Raw genomic sequence first — 18,419 nt, forward strand, 5'->3', positions numbered from 1 at the left:
ACGGGTCCGAATGGCGCGACCCAGTCAGATTAACACAGGGCGAGCTGGAGGTGTCTGGACTTGGGCTATTGTGGGAGGGCGCCACCAGCTGCCGTGGGTGAGTGTCTCAGGGGCCACATTAGCATTCATTAACCCAAATGCAACTATCAGAGAGCAGATGGGGACCTAATCAGTCTCACCCTTGGCACGGCACCCACGTGAATTAAGATGGACATTTCCATGTAGAGAAAAATGCAGCGGAACTCATGCAATTGCTATTTCAGACTTATTTACTGCAAGTGGGAACCTTCAGAGGAACGTGATTTTTTTTGGTGTACTGATTTCAGAGATAACCGTGAAGCTTTCCATTTTCAGCTTTTTTTCGTCAATACTCTGGAGAGCACATCGTTGTGTTGAGAGGACAATAGATGATCAAACAAAAAACCTGTAATGATCAAAAAAATGAAAAAATCTGCTTATGGCTAATTTGCTAATTGCAATTAAGTGCTCTGCTGTAGAACAGCAATAACATAAGACTGAACTTTTTCAGTACAAACAACAAACATGTGTTGTCCCAGTGTAGAGAACTGTATTATCTTCTGCATCCATTCTGTTTTTCTCTGTGTGGCCGTGTGTGTTCTGGCGTTCCCTGTTCAACCTCTGACTATTTTTGTTGGGTGAAATATTGCGCCGCGTCTGGTATGCAGCCCAAGTTAGTTTGAGAGCACTAACGCTGTCTCCTAAGGTGTGACCATGTGTGGGCCAACATATTCACAAAGTGCCCAACTGCCCCCCGATGCTCACACTTCTGAAGCAATGCAGGGGGTAGACATCTTAACAAGATTGCCAAAGTTCAATTTGAAGCCTTGAATAGTTCTATACCAGCAAGAATGCATTTATGATGAGCCCCATACAAGAATATTGCTTCACATTGAAATGGAACAAGGTCTGTATATAATTTGGTTCCGTGAAACACACCTCCTTAGATAATACATCCATAAACTAGGATAAATGAATGGGGGGGGGGCAATATTTCTGTTAAGGAAATTGACTTGCCTTAACAATGGGAAAGGTCATGAAAGGTCATGAGGCTGCTGAAGCCTAAATCAATTAATGCTTACTAGCGATTGTAGCAGAATGTGCTTGCGTGCAATAGGCTTGTTGGCTGGGGTTGTGACCAATCAGTTGCATTAGATGAACTGCTCTGACACATCAGAAAAACATGCGTGTCACTGTTGTAAGTTGAACCAAACAATGGTCAATTGAACACAGTCTGTCTGGGATTTGGGCGCGTTAGCGTGCAATAATCATTCCAACTTCTTAAGTCTGCAGACTGCTAAGGTCACATCACGGCATTCTGTGATTGACAGTGCATTCTATTGGTTGTAATTGTCTTTTTAGCAGCTCCATTTAACTCTTGTCTGTTTTACCAAGTCTTGCCAAACTCCTCAGATGAGTGAGAATGTGATGCAGCCAGTGGCACCTGCTGAAAATGTCAATGATTTAAGAAACTTTCCTGTCATAACATTCCATACATTGTACGAATCTGAATCATTTAAAATAAAAATTATCAAGGAACCTTTGATGTATTTGTTGATGCTAATGCAAACTGGAAAATAGTAACAAAACAATATATTTTGTTAATGGCAAAAGCTCAGTCCAAGTCCAAGTTCAAATTACTTTAAGTTTAAGTTTAAGTCAGTCAAAGAATATGTAAAAGCAAAGCCCATTTGTACCGTATGAATTTGACAGACTGGATTGTGGGCCTCACAGGTGAGTACATTTGACAGGAGGAGTCACAGCTCTTGCCTGAGAAGAGCGCTGAAGTGAAGATGTACCTAAATGGATGTCTGACACTGAGCACTGGTGTTGACAGATCAGGCCTCAAGGTAACAACAAACTAACATAATTGGCCCGCTAGAGAAGACGGGGGACATGGGTGAAACTCCAAACAAACAAGTTGATCTGGTTAGTCAATCCATAGTCTGAAACTTGCTGTCTATTGTCTGCACTGCCTGACCATGTTTCCTCGCTAATGAATTCAGAAATAATCCATTTATAATAGTCCTGATGTTCAATTGGCTTGAATGAGTGGGATCAGAAATGTACCAAAGGATATGTCAACAGCAGAGTGTTAAAGTGCAAGCAGTGAATGCAGAGCGGGCTAAACACTTGCACTGCTGACTATAACATGTTGCTGTTCATGCTCTTGCTTCCTGCCTCAAGAATAAAGGTGAAAGAGGTCACTGAGGTAATTTCTGAGGTGGTCTTGAGGCAGACATCACGTTCAAAATGTTATCTTAAGGAAATTCCTTTCTTAAACATACTAATTAATAGAAGAGTTGGAACAGACTGTTCTGGAGAGTCAAGAGTTATGCAAACCTTTAATCATACTGTATTCACTCTGATTCAGTGATTAAATTCAGATCACAGAAGAAAATGCAGGCTTTTAAAATGTTTTCGAGGTGAAATATCTGGGGTCAGACACAGAGCATGTCCATTGGGACAAGGCATCAATAATGTATTAGAGTTGCTTGACTTTTGAATATTGTGTCAAAAAATGTCAGGAATACGAAGAAATGACACACACTTGCACTAAAGGTTATGGTTTACATAGGTTGCCAGGTTGAACACACTGAACCTTCATAAACAAGTGCAACATTAAACTAAGAGAATGGCAAGCGACAACGAGTCCTACACTGGATCAGCCAGTGTATACGATACTGCCAATTTATCATAACCTTTAGTGCAAGTGTGAAAATTCACTCAAGTTACCTCAGGACTCCTGAGTTGCATATAAGTACATTTATTAGACAAAAACAACAAGGTCGTTGGGCTCACCCATGTCCTAGCAGGTCAGAGAGAAGCACGGGCTCCTTTCCAGAGAGAGAGGGAACCCGGGCCTACTCCCAGCCTGCAGCAGACGAGATGGAAGCAATATTAAACACATCGCACAAGGTTTAAAAGTTTATCTTATGCTGACGCCATAAATGTTTAACATCTCAGTCATTCTAGGTCCATGACTGAGCGTCTTGTCTTCTAAGGATGTCTGACCTTCCCAGGGTCGAGAAAGCACATTTCGACCCTGTCACAAATGAGCTCACCCAAGCATGCTCTTGCACATATGCAGACTAAGTGGCACCTGATAATCTAAGTTACACACACAGAGAAACACAGAAAAGCCATGTTCCTGCTTACATAAGCACATGATTCATACGAGGTTTATATTAATACAAGGCTCTTGATTAATATATTCTGAAGTCATTAGCAGTGTTTTTATCTCAAAATGATCTCCATCAGCAAGCCCCTAATATGAAACCTTTATTTCATGCCTTTTATATCCCATCCTCTGAGCAAGTCTAACCCTTTGGCATGGGAACACATTGGGCTGTGCATGACGAACAGGCTCTGTGTCACAGGTCTGTCCCGAACAATGGAAGATTCCCATAACTCATCGCCCAGCACTTTCCTGTTTTTAGAAACAGGCTCACACTGAAAGTGCATTTTGCCAGGGAGCGCTGTGATGAATGTTATTCTTTGGCAGTGCCAAGAAGGGACGTGTTAACCCTTGCTGCTACCACCTCACCATGGCAACCAGGAGTGTAGCAGTACGTGATATTGGTTTGGGAGTTTGTAGACAGCATTGTCCAGGAAAAAAGTGTAGTTAGTCTAATCCTAATGCTGTTTTCATTCATGCAGTAATCTAATTAGTAATCCTGTTAGGATTTCAATTCAAGAATTTCACTCAATTAATAAGAGACTTAGAGTGGGGATTTGTAATGACTGGAGAACTTGGTTTTGGGCAAACAAAAGCGAGACTAGGCTTACAGTGGTCCAGATCAAAGAGTGGCAACTCAGAGGGACATCTGGCCATCGAGCGAACAGACTGAAAAGTTGTGGGACCGATCAGAGGCATAGATAAGAGAGAGAATAACATTTAAAAACTGCCATTTATGTGTCTTTCAAAAGTCCAAGGGAGGAAAACCTTTTAAACATCCTGTAACATTTCCATCGTCCAAGTCCAAAGACAATGTGTGTCATTTCCCACCAATCAGTTCAGCACTCTTCCTTACTGTCAGCTGCTTCCCTTTCTGCAAATCTTTGCCCCATGTGTCATCTGCTGAAGCGTGTGAATCTCCACCCAGCAATGCTGATTTGCTACTATCATCGCCACCTTTTCTCACAGACACTGTGGATTCAAATGGAGCCATTTTTATCGAATGGGAGGTATTTGCCAAGTGTGATGCTGCCCGAGAGCTTTGTGGTGACTCCACATTATCACTGGACAAAAACATCTGATCCAGATCCAGATGTTCTGGATAAGTACCACACTATACTGTACACAAGGCCCCAAACAAGGAGGGTACAAATTTGTAAACGTCTTTGACAGTAGGTGCAGATCGCATGTCCTCTGTGTGTTTTCACGTCTGCAAAGGTTATTATGGGATGTATAGAAAGGGCACTTACAAAGACACACACAGCTCAGTAATCCCACCTGGCTTGCTCCTAATCCTCTTGCATTCCGGCCGGATCCTGGGGTACAGCTGCGTCCAGCGGTCACCCTGCCTCCACCACCCCGCTCCCTTCAGCTGAAGCATTCCCTTGGATCGTCAGCTGCCAATCAAAGCTGTGCAGTTTCATCCTTAAAGCAGAACTCCACATGCCATTCCAGATGCAATGACACAGACCTACTTAGATTGTAGGGACAAGCTGAGTAGCACTAAAATAACTGCCTCATATATCCGTCACCTTGTTGCTGATGTCTACTGCCATATTCTTCTCCTCAGTATTCACAATGCATTTGTGCAGTTTACACATTATTATATCATTACATTATCATATCATCATCGTAATGCCACGCAAAAAGTACAAAAAGTATTATTACAGATGTAAACATTTGAAGCTGTTCTTAACCACATCAGGGAGTGTCACAAGTTGGCCTTATTTCTCGCACCATGAGAAGTGACCTGCCTTGTCTCTGTCGTGGCTTAGCCGGTGCTGGGGGGTCTGTGGTCTGAGTAATTAAAATCCCGGTGCAGTAGTGCCGGCCGGGGCACGCAAACCTGCTCCCCGACAATGGAGGTCATTCTTCTGGACCCGGAGCCAAGCATCTGCAACCGGGCCTGCCGTGGCTCAGAATCATTAAAAACACGTTACTGCTCATCTGGAAACAGAACCACGGTGAGGAAATTTGACTTTTATTGCCACTGGCCTTCTCCACGGCTGCACAAATGGATTAGTTTTGGTGGAGGGAGTGGAAGAAATCCTTGAGACATTGTGAATCTGTTTTTTCTTTGTTTCTCTCTCTCTCTCTCTCTTTCTCTTTTTAGCGGGGGGGGGGGGGGGGGGGGGGGGTGATCAAAATGTTGGAATGCCCTATAAAACAGATTAGGGAATTTGTTGCCCCTGCTTCGCTGCCCAGCTCCTAGACACAACTTTCATAAGGAGGCTTAGGACCTTAGCTTAGGTAACACAGTGAACTGTGGTTCCCACACTGGCTGGCAGTGGCTCATATTAAACTGGAGAATGCGGAGAAGCACTGCAAATAAACGACTCAAACATAATACAGAATGAAAGCATGTGGCTTTGGGGAAAGTCCTTCAACGGGACTTACCTCTAAGACCGAGAGTAGCCGAGGGTTCCCTTAAAAACCAGCCACTCGACTCCATCCAGCGAGAGGTAATCGCTTTGGCGGGAGTTTGACAGTAATTCCAGGAAATAAACTCATCGTGTAAAGTAAAAGAAAAGTACTGTTTTCATGGTCGCCTCCAAAGAGTCCCCCTAAGCCATTTTCAGATTATTTAGTAACCAGAGATGCCTCTTTTGTTTACAATTACTGCCTTAGGGTGAAATATCAGTCCTGTGTGTTTGGATAATGTTGACTTCGTCTTTCGCCCCGCAGTCCATCTGTGACATGGGGTGGACAAAAGGCTCATGGTGTTGACCTCTGACCCCTGGGCACACGCACCAGAGCGCGTGTTTCCTTATCCTCCCCTCTTAAGTGCGGTTAAATTAGAGATGCCTCATAAATCATCTGGCCCACAAATTCAAATTCGGTCAAAAGAGATGCTGCTTTTTACATTTCTGATTTGATGGTGGGTTCACTGCATGTCTAGAGGCACGTGGGTTTCATATTGATTGTAACTGAGCAGGTGGTATATTGTGGAGTAATACCCCAAAAGAACAACCTTACAGCCCAGTGTCTTCTAATGAGATGAACTGGCTTTACATTTGGAAGTACATTTCACTGACACACATTTACATACACCGTATCAAATGTTAGTTTAAAACATATTTTTTGGAAACATTAATAAATGGTTCAAGAGCTTTTTGCCTTGATTAAAACCAAATTGAGGTTGTGGGATTGAAATTCAGGGCCTTTCATATACAGCGGTAATGAAGACCCAATCATGTCTTTCCTTCTTGCCTAGTCATAGTCTTTACTATAAGATTATAAGATTGTGGGAGGACTAGGCTCTTTCAAAGAGACATTAATGGGTGAATGCCCACTTAAGGGCTCATGCATTTGCTCTCTCAGTGTATATAGTGAGGTGAAGCCAACCCTGATATCTTATCAGGAAACCTAAATAAGTTGGAGCATTTGTAGCATTCCTAAGAGTCATGTTAAATGTCGTCACAATCCCATTTTTGTATTTACGATCTCTGAGAGGGCAGCGGTTGGAACAACATGGCAGACTCATGTGCCTCAGGCTTGGTCAGCTGAGTGGAAAATCTCTGATCTGTGGAAAAGTGCAAACGGAAAGCAGTGGGACAGCAGAGGGATATCTTTCATGTGACAGAAATAGCTGTACATGGGAATGCAGAATGCTACAATTTGGACATGTGGACAATTTTAAATGTCGATCAGAGACATGTTTTATTGCTCACTAAATCACTGCCAAATGCATCCACAGTTGAGTAGTCATGCCTAGAATTCCCTTTGTTTGAAAAGGGTTGTTGGACATTCGGGGCAGAAATATGAAAAATGTTCTGTTCATGTCAACAGTTCAACAGTAGATGCAACCTTAATTTCTGTGATTTTCCATTGGCCATAAACACACAGTGACTCCCCAGTTAAGTTAAAATGCCATGTCTTCATCTTTAATATGAAGTTAGAAAAATGTTTCCAAAATATATATACACACAAGTATTTACAGAGGTACTACACATGGACCAAATCTGAAACAATATTTACATGCTCCTTAACATTTGGCACACACCGGCATGCAATACTCCTATCCATTCCAACAAAAACACAGAATCATGCACTTCAGATTTGTTCAGCACTATGGTAGAGTTGAGAAAAGGCCATCCGAGTGAGATTCTCTGCTCTCACAACAACCAAATGTACGTTTACTTTTTCATTTTGTAGTATTAAAGAATTATTGCCTGAGTTAAAAAGAAAAGACACAACAGAGTTATCGGATAGCCCTTAAGTTAACACAAAGTCCAAGAGTGGCTTTCCAGTTTACAGAGAGTATAAATGCAGGTTTAAGAAATGCTCAAAGCACAGCGCTGATATGTGTTCTAGTTGACTTTTTGTTTGGTTCGAGACCAAACAATTAGCAACAGGACAGGCAAAGAGAGACATTAAGGAAACGACCCACAGGCTCCAAGTCAAAGGCACTCAGCCTAAACAAACCATGGAGCCAGGTGAACAATAACACTGTATTTGCAAACTCAGCGATTTCTCACAATCCACACTTCCAGAGCAGAGAATCGTGATTTAGGAACATTTCACAGTACAAAGTACACAGAAAGCTGGAAAACACTGACAGGGATACAGTATGAATGAGCAAAAGGCCTCAGTTGGTTAAGATGAATTGGCTTCGATCCCAACCAGACATAGGGGACCTGAAACTGACATCATTTTGATCCACACCAGTGACCTACAAGAATATAATCTACAAAAAAATGAAGCCTTAAAATAATTTACATGTCCTTCATGTTCTGCAACTGATTTGACTACAAATCCTCAGTTTGAACTGAAGCCCGGTTTCCCAGTGTGACCACTGGTCAATCAGTGTTGCTTCAAAATAACATTAAATGCCATGATTTAGAAAAGCCTTAAAGCTACGTCGACAAAATACACAAAACTTAAATGTGCGCACCCTTTTGGTTATTTTTATTCGAAAAAGGAAAACTAAGTGCTTTTTTGTCGCTTCACTAGTGTTTACGGTGTAAATGGACAAGCTGGTGATTTTTGTAGGCATTCTTCCTCTGTTGTTAAAAATACACAGTCCCATATGGTAAAAAAAAAAAAAGTAATAAGAGGATGTTATCTGTTCCACCTGGAAAATAAGAGCTGCCTACTCTCCTACATTTCATGCTGTGACCTAAAGGCATAACATTTTACATGGCTCTCCTAACATCAACATGTAGTACAAAAATAAATACTATATATATTATATGTACATACAGTTTATATCAACCATAAGACAGACACAATTATGTGAAACAAAATAATGAAACATTTTCACCTTAAAAATAAGTACTGTATCCTCCAATTCCGTTTTAAATCGTCACCACTGTAAAATGCAGGAGTCCCCCCCCCCCCCCCCCCCCCCAACCCCCCACCCCACCCCCACTGACAGGTCCAAGCATGCTGAGACAAATATGAAGGGCAAGACTTTAACCCCCATTACTAGACAAGGAACAGGAGCAGTGAGAAGAAACTACACTCTAATGAGACCTAGGATTGGAATAAACAAGCTATTTGACTGTGTTCAGTTTGAAAAGGAAAATAGTCAGAGTTAAAAAATAATCATGTTAACACTTCATTGGTAAGAGGTAAGATTAAAGCAATAATAACAACAACTCACACTATCGTTCCATTCCTTTTTCTTTAGAGCAAGTGCTTAAACTGTTTTCCCCTCTAGGGCTTGTTTCACTTTTTAAAAGTCTGGCCTTTACAACATGCTTCCTCTACAGTTTAAAACAAAAAGAAAGAAAGATGAATTCATGGCTTCACCTTCCACTTTTTTACTTTCATCCTTCAAACCTGCCTAAATAAGAGCAAAGTGAGGGTGAGTGTGAGGGTGAGTGTGAGAAGAGAGTGGCTTGCAGGCGGACACGGGGCACTGCTGAGGGGAGACGTTGTGGCAAAGATGGCTTCTGTCTCATTTCGAGGAAGTGGCAGGTTACAGATGTTCCCTTCACAGCAAGCTGTGCACACCTGTGCAGAGAGGTTGAAAAATGACACAAACATTTTAGATGGCAAGATTACACAGCACTACTCCTGAACATTTGAATCATCCCTTTCAAGGATACGTCACAATTGTACATGACTGTTTGTGTGCATCAGTGTTCGACATTCAAAATTATTTTTATTAAACTTTGAGGAGTTGAGATGGTGTATTATTGGCTTACTTATTTACTTCACATTCCTCTCACAAGTCACAAATGTTCATTATACTTCTGCCTTTTTATTGTTTTGGTTTCGTACAAAAATGTAGGTACTTGCCAACACAGGCATTGGCTGCCTGAGGTCACGAGACAATCCCCTGTTTAACAACAATCTCTCACACTTATGCTTCCCAAACCAATTTACTCATCTGTCTTTGTTTCTTTCATTCTGGACACTTCCTTCTGTTTTCCCCCCTCAATGTCTACAAATAGGCCATGCCCGTGCCTGAGTGACAACCTTACCCTGCACTGTAGGCCTGAGCAGTGGCGACACGCACACCTTTCAACGCGGATTAGCATGACAGCGCGCTGAGAAAGCGCAGCCCATCCCCAATCTTTATCTACTCTGGAGAGAGATCACTCAGAAGGATCTTCAGCTTAACTCCTAGGCACTCTTAAGTGGTGCTGACTGAGACGAATCGTCTCAGCACGGAGTCAAACACACACACACACACACACACAAACACACACGCACACACACACACAGACTCACACACACACGTTTGTTGTCCTCCCACTATGTACTTGGAAGCTCCCCTCAAGTGGGCTTTTTGTGTTGGTTGAGTCCAGGATTTAAGACAGAGATATGGGTGATTCATGACTATGCGGGAAAGGGTATAAACCAGCCCGTACTGTATACAATCTAAACATGCTGTAGATAAATTCTAATGCCAAAGGAAAACCAAGGTCAGCTGGTATTTGTTTAAAGATATAATCAGCACACTAGAGCACGCTGGAGCTAAAAGAAAGTATGAAAGTAAGAGAATCAGACTCTGAGTTCATCATGAGACCATCTTTGATCTGTGGGGTTCATCTTCCCAGGGGACTTTAACTGTCCGTCTCCAAAACAGGAAACCTTTGGGTGGCTAGTGAACCCTTTAAGGCTTCGACAGTAAGTGAGGAGAGCTACTGCAGAGCCAGCCAGCCTTCTCTGTTTGGGTCTCATGGCTTGTGACGGTTATCTGATATCTGATGGGAAGCAGCCATGCGGTCCTTACCCTGTGTCCTTCATGGTCAGTGTCAGTGCATCCAGTAGAAAGACAGTCATTGAGGGCCACACAACGCTTTGTTACGGACACAGTGTTGCCGTCCAGATTTATCTCGTGCTGAGTGTAGCAATACCTTGCATCTGCGAAGTTGAAAACAAAACACTAGTTAGGCACTGATGTAGCTCCTCAAACGATGGATATTTACACTTCAACAGAGCATCTAGAGTATTTTTACAGTTGAAAGAGGAGGGATGAGATTGTGGGGAGAGAGAAAGAGAAGGAGGGGGAGAGAGAGAGAAGAGAGAGAGACAGAAAGAGAGAGAAGAGTGGAAAAAAGTTAAAGAAATGCAGAGCTTGAAAGAGGATACATATCCACCATAAAACTCAAAAAGTTTAAGACATGTAAACTGGTAACATGGCCATCAGTGAATGATAATAACTACTGACAACATATTATTAAGTGGCTTTAATCTAAAAACTCTAGCATTTAGTAATTTGGATGCATTACAATCTACCACAATAATGAGCAAATTAAGTAATCTGTAAATCATCCATAAATATGCACTGAAGTGTTATAAATCTGTCATGCACAGTGACACGGATGAATAATAGGGTTTGCTCATTCAAAGATCATCAGGAAAAGACCTTTCCACCGACTACTCCACCTTTCCTTCTAATTATTATGAGGAAGAGCCACATGAATGAACCAACCCCCTTCCCCCATCCACCTCCCCCCCCAAAAAAGTAGAAAAGAATGTCTTTATTGTAGTCCTATAAGCTACTGAAAACCCGGAGCAAAATGTGTGTGACTGATGTACATTCCAGAGACTGTTGGCTGAGCACCAGATCCCATGTGATCTATCTGTTTGTTATTGGAAAAATGTGTTTTAAGATGGGGCTCTGAGGAACTCGGTCATTCAGTAATGGTGTAAATCAGTTCGAGACCAGTGAAATGGAAGGAGACACAGCAGTGCTCTGTATCAGGTGGTTCTTCGTGAGGCAAACATGGCCAGAGCCAGCAGGATATATGACATAACACAGCAAAGAAAGATTTTATTTATAGCTTGGAGCATCACAAAAATACAAACTAATACTTTCTATCATAGAGAGGTTCTCTGCAGGAGTACTGTACATGTAAGTAGATGCACAACGTTGAGTATGTTGCTAATACTATTCATTTCCTTGTTACATGGATTAAAATATAGAGGTCTTACCTTTTGAGCAATATAGGTCTGGTGCCCAACGGTTGCACTCATAGTTGTCTTGCGCCTCCTCACAAGTAAAGCACTTGAATCCGCCTGGGTATGGAGTAGCTTGGGAGAAGGAAAGAGGACAACACCCTGTTATTTAAGTGTGGTTACACTCCACTTCAAATACATTAGCGAGATGTTAGCTGTAATAAATCAAGAAAAATGCCAAAAGCAGGTTTTCACTGAGGGAAGGTACAAAATGTCTTGTGATATATTGGAACAAAAATTCTAAATTATGTGAAAAACACACTGTTTAAATCACACAGTAATTTGTGCCGACGCCTGTGCAATTTAAGCACTTTTACTCAGAGAGTGTGAGTGGGCCCTTCTCTCTGCAACAAGAGGTTCTCGTTATTATTTATTGATCTTTGCTTTTAGCCATGCCTACTAAACTCCCTAAACATTCTTCACATGATTCATGGCTTAGACCTTACAGTTGCCGCACTTGTATTATAGTCTCCGAGTCTGTAACAGGAATTTTCTCACATTTCTTTACATTTCGTTAACAGTCGTCTAAATCAGCTTGGGCTGTAAACCGCTATGTCCTGTGATACGGTCTAGAGTGATTCTAAATTTGAAACAGATTCGTTTTGCTCAAGTGTCCATGGAGAAAGCTACCACATATATGCCAGCCATCTGTTACAATCCAACAAAGGAACTCTGCCTTTGCACATTTCAAATCATCACATCTATCTGGAGGTCTGAAGGGGAGTCTGCTTTTTCACCCCCTCTGCGACAGCTGGAAGGTTTCTGTCACAGAAATGTCTTTCAGTCTGCAACACCTGTCAATCACATCCATCCCATCCTATTTATCACTGCTCCACATCCAAGCCCTTAGACCTTCACACAGTCGCCAATCCAGCAACCACAGATCCCACAAATCCCCAGAGGAACCAGAGGGGTGGCCCCAAGCCTACAGATCTCTCCCGGAAAGCCAAGGAACAGCAACCCTGATCCCGGGAGGTCCAGCACACCATGTTGAAAGATTCTCAAAACTGACAGACATTTTTTTTCCTCTTCCCCTGATACTGGGAGGGGAGCTGTTGTCAAATGTGGGAAGGCTGACCTCTGAAATTATGGCTTCCTTGGTAGTTTTAGCCGCTAATCTTGGGGTTTACCTTCAGCTGTAACCCTTTCATGTTTCCCCACCAATCAACTCCCCTCTCAAGACAGGGAGCAGAGCAGAATGGTGAGTCTTGGGGTGCTGAGAGTCATTAAGCTAAAATTCAAATCCATACTTTACTTTTTTTAATTTTGTACTTATTGGCTAAGATGGGTTTTTTTGGGGTCACAATACCTTTGTTGATGAAAAAAAATGTCCAAATTGTGTAATTGTATGTGTTTAGGGCCAAATATTCACACCATGACCAAACAAAATGGCATGGACAGATGCCAAGACTGGGAGACATGATCTAATGGACTGTTGTCTGGACTTTGACCAGTGTCTGCACATTGTCAAAGTCAAGCGTGGAGATGCTGGACAATTTTCTGTAACCTCAATTATCCTCATTTGTGTCCTGATTCACTCTGAATAGAAGGCACTGTTTAATCGTAATGGTCTAGTGGCATTGAATATTAATGCAATTAGCAGTAATGGGTATTGACAAAGGCACAAGCCCAATGTCCATCTTTTCCTTTGTAACAACCAGTTATTGTTTGAAACCAGTGGAGAAGAACCAACATCCAGAATTTTTGAATAATACTTTCTTATTCAGGAAGTTAGATAACTGCTTATCCTGTTGTCATGCCAAACATATGTATTTCTACAGTTCCATAGTAATTGTTCACATATCATGTAGTTACACATCAGCATAGGTCTTTGTTCAGCAGGCACCCATGCTTCACACTGTGGTCACTGTTTAATTTGGCAATGTTTGCCTGCATGTCAAATTCCAGGATGGCTAAATAAAGAAGTGGTATTTCTATCCGATAAAAGCCCCAGCATGAAAGACTCACGCACTGTCAGATTGACTAGCGACATAACTAAGCAACCCGTCTTCTTTGGTGGTGTAAATCTCATCTCAAAGTGTGTGTGTGTATGTGTGTGTGTGTGTGTGTGTGTGTGTGTGTGTGTGTGTGTGTGTGTGTGTGTGTGTGTGTGTGTGTGTGTGTGTGTGTGTGTGTGTGTGTGTGTGTGTGTGTGTGTGTGTGCGGTGTAAATCTCATCTCACAAGTGTTCTGGCAAGTGGCAATCACATTCCATAAGATGCTTGAAGGGTGGTGCTTTGGCGTGCATGTAGCATGTCAGTGACGCAACCCCAGAGCAGGGTAGTGGTGCCTCATCATCCACTCAGGGCCCTCCGCAGGTCCCCTATAATAACAGCCCCTGGGTTAATCACAGGTTCTGTGGGAGACGCAGGGTCTAGTGGACTCACGCCAGCCCAGGCTTATGGGATACCCTGTGCTGAGCTCCTCTCCGCTAACAGCCATGGGGGGATTAGCAGCATGGACTGACAACTGAGGTGCAGCAAACTAATTCATATGGCACCCAAAAGCATAAAAATAACACAGGGTCACATTGCCAATGCGGGCAGGGGTGAGACCACTGTGGCATGTGTGCAAAGAGTTTTGCGCCAATTTAAGCCAGCTGTTTCTTTTGGCCACCATATCCTTCAAAAGACTTTTGGGAATCATAAAACATACCAGGAACTGTGTTAGTTTTATTGAGTAATAGACCAGAGGACTACAGTGAGTGACTCTGAAGAGGACGTTGACGTGACAGTTCATCTATGTAAAGGAGGTAGTTCAGGAATGATTTTTATGAGGTTTATGAAGAACGTCATACTTGAGGGGTGAAGGTAGATGATGTCATTTTCCGTGAAGTCCCTCGTATGTGCAGTTTCCATCCAGTCAGCGATGACCATCGTTATTATCACCCAGGCCACCGCAGGCCAGGGTTCCATTGCAGAACATCGATTCAAACATGCAGCTATCTGATCTGGGTCCAAGAAGTCAACCTGTTCAAACAGAGAAGAGACACATACACATTTAAACAGTGTTTCATGAAGCATATCCAAAATTGAACAGATGAAAAGTTTCACAGATATGTTAATTTAATATTTCAAAGTCAGGTTTTGGAAAAACAAAAATGCTAGAAGATTTACTAGAAAATGTGCTAGAAAATATACATGATTCACTAAATTTATGAAAGGAGACCAAAAATGTCCAAAATGTGACCGAATGTCTAATTTCACACGTATGAGCCCCTTGCATGGGGGTGGTGAATTACATTAAAAGTTTCAGTGCTCTTCTGAAGACAGGCAGACTCTGTTCATTTAAGTACTCCAGACATCAATACCAATTAAGCCGAATTTGAAGTGCTTGGCTAGAGTTGCCAGAGGCCACGAGAGTTTACATGATTAAACCTAAGTGAAGTTACTTATTTGGGAAATAAAAACAGCGTTGCCGGAAGGACCTTCAAGGAGTTTCACATTTCAGATCAGTTTATCTCTTTGTTTTCACAAAAACATCTTGTTTCTTCATTAGCAGAGAACCAGACTATTATTTTGACTGAAACGATATCTTCTAAGGTCATTCTGAGGTAATGCCTGTTAAAACAATAGACAGCATATGCTCAGTCAAAAGTGAAGACACCAGAGGGAATTAAAAATGGTGGAGATTTAACCAAGGCGTTTACAAATGTGTTCATTGAATGTTTGCACGACGTGACATATATAATGCCAGGCAAACTGGTTGAAATTATCTGAGCTAATTGCCTTAAAAAGACTAGGCAGCAAATCTAGAGTGCAAAGAAGGGAAGTCTAAAACACACAGCACAAAGTCATCTATTTGTTTGTCCACCATCCTGGAAGAGATGTATTATCTAGCCTTGGCCTCTTTGTGTATTGAATGAAAAAGCCCACGCTGTCCGAGCGACCTAAAAAGAATACAGAAGGTCTGGCCGATGCACAAGGAAGGGTCCTGTGGCTTGCATTTGTAAGAGAAAAATTGGAGCACATCACACATTTATCACAAGCGCTTGACTCCAGTCCTTTGTCTCCTTACCCTCAGACACAGCGAGAAAGGCAGATGGTAAGAGAGCCAGAAATCTGATTGTTCCTAAATCAGTGGCGCCCAGCTCTCAAGTGCATGTGAGTTCAAATTTGATCAGTTCCATAGCTTTTAACTGGTTCCTTTTAAGCATTTCGGACAAATTTAAGTGTTCTCCACAGGGTTCAACAGTTCAGTTGCCACCAGTGCAGCCAAAAAACGTCAGACTGATACTTATTGCCACGAAGGGATGTCCTTCCAGAAGTTACTGTGCAATTTCAAGATTAGCTCACAACAAAGTCTTTCAAATCAAAGAGAAGGGGTGTGAGTTTGTCACCTCAGAGATCCCCTCCAACCAAAATCAAACAGTACTCAATAATGTCTTCCTGAGACATTTCATTCTTCCCTAAGCCCTCTTTTGTATGGCTCATTGCATCTTTAGTCTGACAGTGATGTCATTAGGGCGGCTGCACGAGGCCTCCGTATCCCTAGGCGACGGCCGTGATCTGGGAGTGTAAAAACACTAACACAGCTACTAGTCAGAGGAACCAGTGGGACCTTGCAAGCACCAACTCCAAATTCTGGAATCTTTTCAATTGTTTCAAGTAAGGCTTCCTGGCTACATTAGTGGGAGATTAATTGGTTTGTGTCAACAGGAGGGAGCTGGGAAATGCAAACACTTGGAATGGATTTCCTTATTGCAGGGGGGGATATGAATCTGACAAAGCGTGATTTCATGCTCAGCGTTCCTTAACAAAAATACACTTCATTTTGGTCTGTTTGTTCTACACCAAGCGTGAAGGTGTTGACACATGCTCAGGTTTATGACATAAGAGAGGTAAAGCCACACTGGGCTATTATGGGAGAGTGTTGTATTAACTCCAGACTATAGTGTATTCAGAGATGTCCAGAAGCTAATGGAAAGCCAAACTGTTCCTGATTATGACACTTCTGTTGTAAAATATTTGTATCATGTTCCAACACAACGCTATTGTGCTTTCTCAAAATCCTTTGAGGTTACAAAATAATATATTCACAAAAATGTCATATATCTTAGCTAAATACATAATGCAGTTTATCTATTTAACTACTAGATTAAGTGTTTTAAAGATAATCACATAAAACAATAGTCTGATAAAGTCTGTGCCTAATTGAGAGTTATGTGTTGGTGAATCCAGTTATGAGGAAATATTCCCTCACATTTTAGTGAAAAGATTATAGTATATTGCTGAGGATGCTGTGTTTCTGGACTGAGCAGATTTAAATGCAGGAAATATTCAGTTCACATAGAATTCACATGAAACGCTTAGTTTCCTCTCAGTACTCTGCCCTTTCTTGGCAACCAGTCCTGAATTGTTTAATTGTTTATACAAAAACAAGTAATCCGTACAACACAGAGAGAAAAAAAACACGTTTGTCGCCGTACATCTGCTTCTGCACTCTGATGTACGTGGTGAAACTGGCCGGTGTTGCTTATTGTCCTTTGCATGCTGGGACACCGAGCACTCCACCCAGCCATGGCGTCTTGTTGCGCGCTACCTTTTGACCCTTTAGACAATACGGCGTAGCACACCAAAGCCATGTTGGACTGCATTGGGTTTCCTCCAGTTGATCCTTATCTCCTTTGGAGGTCCAAGAGTGCATTCAACAGGAGACCAACACAAGAGGTGTATATATCAGTGTGGGGGGACCCTGACCCATTTCCTGTCTCCAACTGCTGGGGAGCCCAGAGGGTGTAAAGGTATGAGCCCTCAAAGAAGCCTTCCCTTGCATTGATCAGATATTCACCTCCTAAGAGAACTTACCTACATCACTATCTATGCTATCGGAAGTTTCACATGCTGGGGAGGTAAACACAGTGCAGATAGCTGGCAGGAACTGCAACTAAGGGGCCGTTTCTTTACTGATTGCAAGCATATGTTGATGCAGATTTCCAAAACAACAAGAAAATGCAAGGTCATCTTAGTTTTTTTTTACCTTCAATCAATTTATTCAAATTGTGCATGAAGGTAATTAAACCCAGGTCAACTGCTTGGAAGGTAGCTTTTCTGATACAAATATACTTGAACATAAGGGGGCGCAGACTATTAACCGAACAATGACACAGATCTGTATCAATAGTGCCAATCTTATCACCACGGAATCCGTACCAATAGCCATTTCTTTTAGAAAATCATACAACCAAATTAAGCTTTGGCATTAAAATGAGATCACAGACATTTAGAAAGACAGTCAGTTTTCTGTAATCCTATTGTTTATACACATAAAAGTGCACCAGAGTTTAACAATAAAAATAAGCTACATTCCGCCAAATTGTTATCCAAATGTGGTTTTATGACAGATTTTGTGAATGAGCCAAAGTATGAACAAGCATTTCTTTGTTATAGCACAAGAGCTCATTTGGAATGGAGGCTGTTAAGAACATTTGTTTAAAAAAAATCTTACATTCCACCATCGACCACTTTCCAACAAGTAATTAACTTGTCTCCTTTTCTTCCCAGATGGAAACACTTTTTGACAGAGAAGGCTGGGTGGTTTGGGGACCCTAAGTGAATCACAAAGGAGCCACAAAAGTCCTGCCTTTCTACAGACCCTCACCGGGAAGATGGATGTCTGATAAAGCCAACATACTGATGAGGCTTCATCCTCTGGGTCCCATGGGAACATCTTAAAGAGATGGAGGTACATGAGGGGGAGGTGTCAGGAGACACATACACATCCCATTGACATGGGCACAAGGGTCTGGTTTCAATGCTACAGGTGTCCACACAGAGGCCAGTGACAGCTTCAGCACCATTATCTCTTG

General features: G+C 42.1%; 1 protein-coding gene across 1 annotated transcript; it reads right to left on the reverse strand.

Annotated features, from left to right (window-relative positions):
* Positions 1-8,866: 8,866 nt before the first annotated feature.
* On the reverse strand, positions 8,867-14,566 carry LOC308365248 (ly6/PLAUR domain-containing protein 6-like). The gene is made up of 4 exons (XM_080838625.1): positions 14,409-14,566; positions 11,588-11,686; positions 10,383-10,513; positions 8,867-9,154 (listed from the first exon to the last, which is right to left on the reverse strand). The coding sequence occupies exons 1-4, from the start codon at positions 14,524-14,526 to the stop codon at positions 8,975-8,977; spliced, it is 528 nt and encodes a 175-aa protein (XP_080694751.1). The 5' UTR covers positions 14,527-14,566; the 3' UTR covers positions 8,867-8,974.
* Positions 14,567-18,419: the final 3,853 nt, after the last annotated feature.

The sequence above is a fragment of the Sprattus sprattus genome (assembly GCF_963457725.1).
Source record: "Sprattus sprattus genome assembly, chromosome: 5".
NCBI classification, from domain to species: domain Eukaryota; kingdom Metazoa; phylum Chordata; class Actinopteri; order Clupeiformes; family Clupeidae; genus Sprattus; species Sprattus sprattus.

What these genes read in the sequence shown, in the direction of transcription:
- LOC308365248 (XM_080838625.1), bottom strand. Translation starts at nt 14,526, where the DNA reads ATGGAACCCTGGCCTGCGGTGGCCTGGGTGATAATAACGATGGTCATC. An exon ending in AGACCTATATTGCTCAAAAG is followed by an intron (nt 10,514 to 11,587) that starts GTAAGACCTCTA and finishes TCAACTTCGCAG; the next exon opens with ATGCAAGGTATTGCTACACT. An exon ending in CTGACCATGAAGGACACAGG is followed by an intron (nt 9,155 to 10,382) that starts GTAAGGACCGCA and finishes CTCTCTGCACAG; the next exon opens with GTGTGCACAGCTTGCTGTGA.